We start from the raw sequence: 12,420 nt of genomic DNA on the forward strand, positions 1-12,420 counted from the left end.
ATAATCTTACCACTGATGTATAGTTTGATAGAATAGGACAATATTTGGCCGAGATACAACTATTGGAAAATCTGGAATCTGAGGGTGCAAAAATAAATAAATAAATAAATAAATCTAAATATTGAGAAAATCGCCTTTAAATGAAGTTCTTAGCAATGCATATTATATTACTAATCAATAATTTAGTTTTTATGTATTTACAGTAGGAAATGTACAAAATATCTTGAACATGACCATGAACATGATCTTTACTTAATATCCTAATGATTTCTGGCATAAAAGAAAAATCGATCGTTTTGACCCATACAATGTATTGTTGGCTATTGCTACAAATATATCTGTGCTTCTTATGACTGGTTTTGTGGTCCAAGATCACATATTGACAGGATTGTCAATTCTGACACTAACTAGCAAAAAATAAAGTTATAATTAGTGCTGTCATAATATATTTGTGTGTACTGTGTCCATTTATTATGTATATATATATATAGACATACATACACATACAGTATATATTTTAAAAATATTTACATGTATATATTTATATTCATATAATTTATATTATATATAAATATATTTAAAATATAAACATAAATTATTTTTCTGAAATATATACATGCATGTGTGTATTTATATATACATAATAAATATACACAGTACACACACATATATTATGTAAACAAAAACTTTTATATTAGATGCGATTAATCGCAATTAATCATTTGAGAGCACTAGTTATAATCAAGAATGCCTTCACAGTTAACAAACATATTAAGCTCATTTTCTAGTTCTCGAATAAAATGGCTTTAAATATAATGAACAATAACAAACAGTACAGATTTATTGTAATTCATTAGAGAGAGAGAACTATTCACTGTAATTCAAAGTGCTGTTTCTATTGTGTTTCATTCTATTGACAATAATACAGTAATGTGCTGTTAGCTTCTAACATATAATAAATACATCACGGTTTCAGGGTCTCTGGCAACAGTTCTTGTAAAAGACAACACTGTCTGGCTGAAAATGCCACCATTAACACTGACTGACGTTGCCTGCCACCTGCAAAGATTCAATTGAGGATTTGAGCAGAAAACAATAACTAATACTACTATAAAATTGCAAATCACATTAATTTAGAGGTGTAAATATTTGCTCTAACAACAATTTAAATTAGCGATTCTTCCTTAAATGTTGTGATACATTATGGTAATGGTTGCTTAATTACGTAGGTTTGATTATATTTGCTCCATTTAATTTTCATAGTCAGACATGAGCATTTTTACACCCCTAATATTAACAAAACATTTTTTTAGAAATTAGAACATTGATGTTTAATGAATTCTTTCCGTGGCATTTTCATTTGTGAAAATTTCAAGTCCATCCAAAGTATGAGGTTTCAGTAAAACACCTTGTGCATGAAGGCACAACCGTAAATAAATACGCTACATGGAATTGTCAAATCACCCAGCATTCATAGCTGTTTGTTTGTTAATTTAATACACTACTATTCAAAAGTTTGAGGTTATTATTATAAAACTTTTAAACTATTTATAATTATAAAACCAAAAAACAAATTAAAAATGTATTTATTTAATCAAAAATACAGTAAAAACAGTAATATTGTGAAATATTATTACAATTTAAAATAACTTTTCTATTTTAAATATTTTGAAATGTAATTAATCCTTTAGATACTTAAAGAAATCATTCTAGTATGCTGATTTGCTCCTTAAAAAATAAAAATAAAATTGTATTATCAATGTTGAAAACAGTTACGCTGCTTAATATTTTTGTGGAAACCTTGACACATTATTTTTCAGTATTCTAAAATGAATAGAAAGTTCAAAAGAACTGTTTATTTCAAATAGAAGTCCTTTGTCATATTATTAATGCCACTTTTGGTCAGTTTAATGCATCCTTGATGAATTTAAGTATTAAGTTTATTCAAACAAAATAGCCCCAAACTTTTGAACGGTAGTGTTTGCATTTTTTAGGAGTTTATGAATTGGCAGTAGCCGGGGCTATCATCGCGCTCCTCCTTACACGGAAGCTCCTCCTCTTTTTTAATAGTAATGATAAAGCGAGTTTGTGTAGATGCATTTTGCTCCACCACACTGTCTTGTTTCCCTGTCATCATGTTTGCATTTGTCTCTTCATTATTTTCCATTGAATCCCTGCATTCCTCCTCTGCCTCCATGTAATCGTCTTCCCTGTCCTCAATCTCTCTTTCTCCTCTGTTGTCCTGCTCTTCCTGTCTAAGCCAGTTGTGACCATTGAAAAAGCTGAGAACAGCCTCTTTGGCTACTCCTAGTTGAGCAGATAGTGTATGAATGGCCTCCTGATCTGGATGTAGTCCCACTTCCTGAATGAAACTCTGCAGGATTGCATGGGCTTCTGGTGGTAAAGACCTGCCTCCAATATTTGGGCCCATGTGAGTGGCTTTGAGACATCCAGTGATGAGATGCTGCTGGAGGAAGTGTTGATGATGCTGAGTTGGGATTTTATGCAGTTGTTGGTGCTGCTTCAGAGGCACCATATGCTGTGGCATGACCTTTGGAGAAAAAAAAAAAATATATATAATAATAATATAATAATAATAATAATAATAATATATATATATATATATATATATATATATATAGATATATATATATATCTATATTATATATATATATATTATATATATATAATAACTATGAGATTTAACACGTCAAAACATGTTTGATTTTATATATTAGGGCCCATATTAGCAAAATAAATGTAAACAATAATTTACATTATATTCATAATGTATTGTAATTGTTGAGTAAAATTATAATTCTAGAAGTTTGTGTAAGCACTCACTTGTAGTTGTTCTGTCAGTGGTCTTGTGTGTTTTTCTGAGTAGAACGTCTGCCCGGTATTGCTCTCTTGGTCATATATAACATCTCTCTCTGATTGGCTGAGATTTAGGAACTGGCGAATCAGAGACAGATTTTCCCACAGTGTACGATTCTGAGGCGATGGCTCCTCCTTCCAGCGCAGGAGCTCACACAGCCAGCCCTAAAACACAGACACAAATACAGCAGGCTTCAAACATCTGAGACAATGTTGTAAAATTGTTTCAAAATCTAATTTAAACCTAGACGTTAATGTAATGTTTAAGGATTTTTTTTGGACCATTTGAAAATGTTATAATGTAAAATGAATAAGAAATATTTTATTTATGCTTTCCATGACATAAATATTTAAATATTTAATAAATATTTATATGTAGGAGATAAATATTTAATTTTCAAGAGATATTTAAGATTCTGCAGTATTTCTAGGTCACCAGTCAAATAAGCAAAATTATGACATTAACCATGTGAATTCCTTTGTTCAAAATGTAAGATTTTCAAATTGTTGTGCTAATAATTTAATTGGTAATGGAAAAATAAGTTTTATTGGATAATATTTCACAAAATAACTTTTTTTTTTCTGTTTAAAAATGTAAGAAAAAAACTCTTAAATTGTTAGGCTGGTAATCTAATTTTCAATTGATAAAATGCAAAATAAATAAATTAATTAATTAATTTAAAAAGGCACAATTCCACTAGTGTTTTAGACATTTTGACCCTACATATTGTCTCATAAAAAATAATAATAATACTACAGTACTTAATCCTAATCATATTACAGTCAGTGCATTTGAGGTATATAAATTGGATATAAATTTATTGTATTTGAATATGCATTAAATGTGTATACATCGAATGCAATGTTAGCATTTTTAGATAAGTGGCTACCAAATATTAAAATAGAAAACTAATTATATTTCACAATATTACTGTTTTTACAGTATTTTTGATCAAAGAAAAGCAGCCTTGGAGCAGCATAAGCCTTATTTTTATAACATTAGTTTCCACTAGTAATTTAGACTTTTAGACCCTACTGTACATATCTTCTCATAAAACTGGGAGTGGATTAATACTAATTATTTTCATAATCAGTATATTACAGTTTATGAATTGTAGGTACAGTGTATACTGCACATTTCCTTGCATTCATAAAAATATTTATTATATGTTTAATTATGTATGAAATGTATATACCTCAAATGCAATGAAAGCTGCTTTGGATCAAATGCATAAATGTACTGTCTTGTAAGGTGTACATCTTCCCCCTTTTTTATTAGAGATTTCTTGTGCAATCTGTACCAAAGTATTCCTTTTGTACACATGCACACACACGTACCTGACTCTTGGCTGCAGACACTTTTGCAAACAAGGCCTGCGACACTTTTGCTCGTCTCATTTCTTGCTGTATTTCATCATAGATGCCGTAGTTTATTCCAGAATCATCGCATTCCACTTTGACTACAATGTCTTGGAAACAGGTGAAAGTTTTGCCTGTATTGCGAGAGATATGACACTTAATTAACAAATGGCACTTTAATATTACCATTATTACTATGGTTAACTATGAGTTTGCTTGTCTAAAATAAGATGTGCTATCCATAGCGATTATAGCACATGCTAATTTGCATCTCATGTTCATAAATAAATTTAAGTGACAGTAAACCTGAATGGGCAGAGGTGAGCTTGTATTGGTGTTGTAGGTAGAGTTGAGGTTACGCTCTCGTTCCTCCAGATAAATGGAGTCTCTCTGGCTCTGTGGTAGTTGCAGGAAGCTCTGCATGGCCCTAAGGTTTACTAAAAGAGACTGAGATGCACACCGTGGGTCTTCTTCCTTGCGCAAGATCTCCGATAGCAGGCCCTAAGTAATATCACAGACAGACACATTAATATCTATACAGATACATAATATTTGAGAGATATGCACATTTCTATCATGTTACCTGAGTCCTGTTAATGGCCACTCGTGCAAACACGGCTTGGGAAACCCCCGCCCTCTTTAGTTCCTCACGCACCCAATGGTAAATTTCAGGTGACACGTCCGTGACAGGTGAGGGACATTGAGCTACTGTGGGTGGGGACACGTTGCATTTGGGAGGAGTCTTTAGTGGTGCAGGATGAGGCCCGTGTGAGTGCGTGTGAGCGTGTGTGAGGAGCTGAGACATGGCGTGCTGCTGTGAGAGGAGCTGAGCCATCACCAGACCAGGCATTCCAGCCTGCATCTGGACAACGCCACGTGACTCCGCCCCACTGCCTTCCATTGGTTGCTGGTACATGGTGGGCTGGCTGGAGGATGATGGTTGGTTGCAATGTCTGCTCATGTCACCTGAAGGGAGATAAAAACCTTTCATATTCATATGAAATCACTGGAGTCTATTTAAAATTTACAGCCAAAATCTGTGACAGCATATCATATATACAGTTATTTGTAAAATCTATATTTTTACATACACTACCATTCACAAATTTGGGGTCAGTAAGATTTTTGTAATTTAAAATAAATGCTTTCTATTTATCAAAGAATCATTCAAAAATGCAGCAACAGTTTTCAAGAAAATATTAAGCAGCACAACTTTCAACATTACTAATAAGAAGAAAATATTTCTTGAGCACCAAATCAGAAAAATTCAGCTTTGATGTCACAAGAATAAATTAAATTTTTAAATGTAGTAAACTGTATTGTGTTCCTGTGGCTCAGTGGTAGAGCATTGCGTTAGCAGCGCACAAGGTTGTGGGTTCGATTTCCAGGGAACACGTTAGGTAAAAAATGTTAGCCTGAATGCACTGTAAGTTGCTTTGGATAAAAGCGCCTGCTAAATGCATAAATGGAAAATTTTAAATTGTAATAATATTTCACAATATGCAAACTGCAAACTTTGATCGTAGCATAGTCTATTATATTTTTTTATAATTAAAATAGGTTTATAATTGATCTATCATGAACTAACAATTAACAATTTTAAAGCATAATTATCATTTATTAATGTACTTATACACTATTAGATTTTTTATTCATGTTTGTTCATAATACATTTATTGTTAGTTAATACCACTTGAAATGTTAAAAATGTTTATTTAGAATTTTTAAATCTTAAATTCTTTGCTGTTAATGGATTAAGCTTTAATGTAAAGCGTTAACAAAAACACAAGATGACTAGTTAAATAAAGCTATAAATGTGTGAATATAGGAGCTATTCTTGGAGAACATACAGTAGGTTGCTACTCACCCATCATAGATTTTGCCCTCTTGTAGTGTTTGTACCACTGGCCAAACTCCTGACATCTCGCAGCAGAGATGCTGGCATAGTAAGTGCCGTTTACTACTGATGAAATCATGCTCTTTCAAAAAACAAAACAATAAAAAAATTACAAGTTAATGTATGTTTGTGTGCAGGCAAAAATGTGATTTTGCCTCTCATTTCCTTTTTATGTGCCCTTAACAGGAATTCAGTAATTAACAGACAGAGCATACTAAATTAAGTCTTGAGGTGTGCCTTGGAACCGACTAAATGTGTCCAGAAAGGATGTGCTTAAGGTTTTTGTCTCCTTGCTAAATAGATTTAATAGCTGGTTCTCAACCTAGGGATGGATCTTTATAGTAGGGTGTATTCTTCAATGGAGAGCACTTCTTCGATCATAGTTCTGCTCTTTAACCATGAGATATAAGACAATTAACCCTATTTTATTCTATAGCTACATGCAATTAAGCTATGGTTGATAAAAAGTATGTTTAAGTTAGTATAAGGTTATATAGATAGTGCCTTGCAAAAATAGTGCATTTAAAGTGTTTACCTGCGTACAAAGGTTTTTTTTGTGAACGTACCTGAGATAATGGACACTCTTTAGCCAGTGTGCTCTGATTCATCTCTTTCAGCAGCTCCTTCAGAGCATTTCTGACGGTAGAATGAGTCCATTGCTCAGCAGGCAAGTCCTCTAATTTAGAAACACTAAGAGAGTGAGAGAATGTATGTGAGTCAGTGAGAAAAACACTGTACTGCAATAATTAATTACACTGTAGGACATTAATCACAAATAATTATTATTTCACAAATAGCTATATTATTAAGTGTTTATCCTCAAAACTTCAATAACTATAATAACTTTTAATAATTTTGAAATGAGTTTTAATACTAAATTACCTGTGAAAAATTATCCTTAATCATGAGTTAGAACAGCTTTAATTTTCAGAGTGTACAGTAGTTCATCATTCTGATAAGCTTGTTTGCTGAAACCCAGAGAGAGATGTGATGCAAGTGTGTGTGCCAGTTGTACCTGTGTAGCTTTATTCTTAAGGTGATGACATGGTAAAGATCTTGAAGCATGTCTCCTACTGTTGCGTCAGATGTGTCTGTCACAGTGGATAGGGACACAGGGTTCCAATGGCCAACTTGAACCTGACCTAATGCAGAAATTCATATTTATTACAATGACTACTATATACCATCCTTATATAGTTCCTGCCGCCATAACTCCTTTTTTGTCTGTATTTTGTAGTTGTTGATTGTTTTATTTTTTATTTTACTTTGCTACTTATTTTTCTCTTCTGGCAACCTTAATAGTTTTCTGATCTTGAGCAAGTTTACATTCTCTTGTGTCCCATCAGCTTTCTGCACTTTCTTCTCTATTTCGCGTTGAGTGTCTTGTACCTCCATCTTATGTTTTTCACTAATTAATTGTTGATTCATATAGGCAAATTATGTATCATATTTATAACCATTAGCATAAAACAAAAAACAAAAAAAAACATTCCATATATGAGGGATATGTTACGTATACAAAACATTAGGTACAGCTTAACTTATGATTCGACTATTTAAACATTTTTGCAGTGTTTTTTTTTCATTTATTGTGTAATTTTATTGTCTAGACTTTTCAATGTTTAAATAGAAACTTAAAATGAATCAAAGTACAGTTAAATTTGTGTGCTGCAGTTCAAAGGTTTGGGGTCAGTATGTATTTTTTTTATTTTATTTTTTCAGAAAATGTGCTAAATTGATAAAAAATTACGTTAGAAAGATCTCTTTTTTTTTTAAAAAGTTTTTTTTTTTTTTTTTTTTACTTTCCATCCATCAGAGAATCCTGGAAAAATTTTCACAGTTTCCACAAAAATATTAAGTAGTAACTGTTTACAACATTGATGATAATAAGAAAAACAGCATATTAAAATGCATCTTTGCCATCACAGAGGTACATTACATTTAAAATATATTAAAATAGAAAATGGTTATTTAAAATCATTAATATTTCACAGTATTACCATTTGTACTGTATTATAATCAGTGTAGCCTTGGTGAGCATATGGGACTTCCATTTATTTTGTATTTATTAATTTTTTTTTTTACATGGTTTACAGTAAGTGTGATGCATATACCAAAAGATAAGATGCAGGCTATGGTGGTGCAGACTGGAACTAAAAGAAAACAGCCCCATCCCCATCTTTCAGGCTTACATATTCAATTTGAACTGAGTGTGAATTATTCATTAGTGTGTGTGTACCTGTAGCCAGAGCCGCCGCGGTGTGTGTGTATCCCAGCTCTTGCAGTGCAGCCTCTGTAATCTGGCTGAACAGCAGGTCTTTCTTCAACAGCACAAATTCTGCATGCTCCGATCTCTTCCTCTCTGAGGGTGGGACATCACTCTGCTCCACCATACAGAACACAGGAATCAGACTGCCTGTAGAAAGAAGAATACGGTCACTCAGACATCTTATGAACAGACACGGTCTTCTATCCGTGTTTATGCCCATCAGTGAATACCTTTCCTCCTGTTTGTGTTTAATGATGTTTGTTTGGAGGTCAGGCTCACAGGAGTGACTCCAGGTATAGGCAGATCTCTTGAATTCTCCATACGGGCCATTTTACAGGGAGGATAAGAGGATTCACGCATGACGGGCCCCTGGGTGCCACTAGTAGTTGCCAAATGGTCCATCATCGTTTTTAATCTCAGCTCTCACAAACTACAGAAAATTATAGCATGAGGAAAGGAGAAAATATATATATAGAGAGAATTGTAGTATTGCTCAGTTGTTTTGTTTTTTTCTTCTTTTCTGTTAATGATGGTTTAAAATGGTCAGGCTGGTCTTTTTTACTGGTTCTAGACTTTTTTTTTTTTTGCTGGTCAGACTCGGAGACCAACTTGTTTCCCAGTTAAAGACCAGCTTTGATCAGATTGGGAGACCATGTCAAACCACCTACGACCAGCAAACCATCTTAGGCTGGCTTAAGATTTTATTTCTTCAGCAGTAAAGAGCTGCTACAGGTGCTGCATATATGCTCTCAGCCTATGACAAATCATCATCTCGTCTCCTTTTTATGCTATATTTTTTTCAGTCACTTACTTTATTGACTGCAGTGCTGTTTTCCGGTGGTTATAATCCTGCAGACGGGGATCCGAACATGCCGACAGAGCTAGCGCGCGTCCCAGGATCGCTCACTAACAAAAACACTGGCTCCAGAATCAGCGCGGGTCCGATGACGAGCGACTCGAGAGCGGGTTTTATTTCATAAAGAACGGTCTTTGTTCTTAGCAAACGGAAAAAAACCCAGACACATTTAAATCAATAAAATAAGGCTAACAGTGAGGAAAAACGGCTCGTATAATATAATGCGCGAACACAGATCCGTAATTAAATTTCTAGGCGGCCCCACAAAGCATCATCAACGTGATGTCACCAAGAGCGGACCAATCAGTTTCCAGCAGAAGTGCCTCCTGTCAGAATACATGACTTGTTTTAGTATGGCAAGCTATTTTAACATTTAATAATTGGTTTCTCAAGCATGTTTGATATTTCAATAGTAAAAACTCTTAATTTCAAATATCTAATGTACAACTACTCATGCATTTTGATTGGGTTACGTTGAGTGCTGTGATACTAGAAAAATTTGGACAGCATTGATGAGTAAAGACTATATTTAACTTATAACAATGGCCAGATGAGTTTATTAAAGGTTTACATAAGACCTTCCTCTTTAATGACGTTCTGCTAATTTGCATTTGATTTAAATTTTAGTCATTTTAGTTTTTGGTGATGAATGTTTAGTTGTACTAACTTTTCCCTCACAGATGAAATGGAAATTTATGTTTTAAATTTAACATTAATTTAACCAAGTGTTGTTAGTTGTTAGTTAGTTGTTTTTAAAATATGTTGCCTTAAACAGTTCAAAAGATCCATTATATCGTTTTTGAAAGAAATTAATACTTTTATTTTGAAAGAGTGCATAAAATTGATCAAAAGTGACTAAATATATCTACAGTATTAATAAAAGGTTTCTATTCTTTTCAGAGAAGAATCCTGAAAAAAATGAATGTATCCACAAAAATATTTACCAGCACAACTGTCAAAACTGATAATAAGAATTGTTTCTTGAGCACAAAGTAAGCATATTAGAATGATTTTATAAGGACCATGTAACACTGAAGACTGTAATGGCTGCTGAAAATTCAGCTTTACCATCACAAGAACAAATTGCATTTTAAAATATAATAAAATATATAACATTATTTAAATTTTTTAATAATATTTCACTTTTAACTTTTTTTTACTTTTTACTGTTTTTATTATTAAATAAATTATAATAATTTTTATTAAGTAAATGCAACCTTGGTGAGCATAAGTGTCTTCTTTTAAAAACAAAACAAATCTGGTATTTTTCTTGGGGTGTACTTAACATTTCTCTATAATCTTTTATAGTAAAAATTTTAATTTAAAAACGTAATAGAGGCTTGCCAATGTGTGTATAAATGCTGTGAGTACTGGTGGGAGGCAATACAATGATTGTTTCAGTTGACAAAAAAAAAAAAAAAAAAACAACCTGTTAATCAGCCTCATCAAGTGATCTCTGTGATTAACACTTGTTTGCACCTGTACACGACAGCCACTGTATGTTGCAATTATTCTTTTCCGTAAGCTTAATCATAATGAATAGAGCTTCATTTGTGTCTTTATTTTCATGAGCTTGCATATTTATTTACAACCAAATGAAACACTTTCAGTACATATGATTATAATACAAAACATTATTTTCATCATATAAAAGCATTCTGCAGCAGAATGATTACAGTTTTCATTACTGTGATAAGCATACATCAGTCCACAAGAAACAGAGACAGACACATGATTGGATTATATTATTTATGTCAATTTGTCAAGTCAGCTCTCCAGTGACTAATCATATCTAAACGATTACCCCACAGCAACAACAGCAGTAATGATGAGAATATTACCATAATAATATAAGAAAATTGTTAATTAATGCTCCATTATGTAATATTACTGTACAACAAATTGCTACTTATTTGAATCATGTTTTTAACACTGCTACAGCACTTTGTGGCAATTTGTATTGTGGTTGTAGAATGTAAAAGTGTGGTATTGTGACAGTATAAACAGCAGAGGGCGACATAGTCTGCTGCGTGCAATATGTTTTACAAAAAAATCGTTGTCTTTAGTACTTTTGACTCTTGCCATGTATGCGGACATCATCTCATTTCTCTTTGGTCTACTTTTTGTCCTGCTGTTTTGATTTTAGTACTATTCAATTAACAGTAAACCACCATTTAATATTATCCAAGTATAATTGATAAGGGCAGCACCGATGGAAATTGCAAAGAAAAAATCCCACTCCTTTGTTCAAATAAGCTCCACATTGATAACTTCTTTTGAACTAATAACACTGTTCTCAAAATACATTAGCAGCCCTACAGTGTTTCCCAAATCTATTCCTGGAGGCCTCCCACCTACACATTTTGGATGTTTCTCTAATCAAACACAACTGATTGAACTCATGCAGGTTTGTATTAGGTTATAACATTCTCAGACGTATTACAGCAGCCATACCATTACCTTTTGATTCAACTTACAACAGGGAATTTGGATCTTCTGCTTGTTTGATGTACTGGTTTTTGCATAGTAAATAAATAGTAGGTAAATATGCATATTTGGATGCAGGATGTGTCAGATATCCAGTTTTAGGGGGCTTCCAGGACCTGCTTAGACGTTAAATGCTTTCTCTGTATGCAACCAGTTGAGTGAAAACAGGTGAAACGGACACACTACATGGTGCTCAACACTGACTGAACTAGGCCGTACTGTGAGAATGATTAATTACCATGATGATAACAATGCACAAAAGCGGGTAAGTTACCGTCTAACTTTAAACCTATAAAGCCTACTGTACCATAATTGATATGCATATTTCTAAGGCCTAGTTAGTAATATGTGACCCTGGACCACAACACCAGTCATAAGTACCACGGGTATATTTGTAGCAATAGCCAACAATACATTGTATGGGTCAAAATGATCGATTTTTCTTTTATGCCAAAAATCATTAGAATATTAAGTAAAGATCATGTTCTCTGCAGATATTTTGTGTAAATTTCCTACCGTATAAAACTTAGTAATATGCATTGCTTAAGACATAATTTGGACAATTTTAAAGGCGATTTTCTCAACATTTTGATTTCTTTGCACCCTCAGATTCCAGATATTCAAATAGTTGTATTTCGGCCTAATATTGTCCTAACAAACCACAAATCAATGTAA

At 33.0% G+C, this 12,420-nt stretch overlaps 1 protein-coding gene across 1 annotated transcript; it reads right to left on the reverse strand.

Moving 5' to 3' along the window:
• Nucleotides 1-1,761: 1,761 nt before the first annotated feature.
• Nucleotides 1,762-9,807, reverse strand: LOC109054848 (DNA-binding protein SATB1-like). The gene is given in 12 exon segments (XM_042745563.1): nt 1,762-2,551; nt 2,845-3,042; nt 4,216-4,349; nt 4,352-4,370; nt 4,543-4,737; nt 4,820-5,202; nt 6,104-6,215; nt 6,700-6,823; nt 7,149-7,275; nt 8,373-8,549; nt 8,633-8,832; nt 9,214-9,807. Coding segments are annotated over 11 exon segments (2,205 nt in total). The 5' UTR covers nt 8,808-8,832; nt 9,214-9,807; the 3' UTR covers nt 1,762-1,990.
• Between the last annotated feature and the right edge of the window lie 2,613 nt (nt 9,808-12,420).

Source organism: Cyprinus carpio, chromosome B19 (genome assembly GCF_018340385.1).
Source record: "Cyprinus carpio isolate SPL01 chromosome B19, ASM1834038v1, whole genome shotgun sequence".
In the NCBI taxonomy this organism is placed as follows: Eukaryota; Metazoa; Chordata; class Actinopteri; order Cypriniformes; family Cyprinidae; genus Cyprinus; species Cyprinus carpio.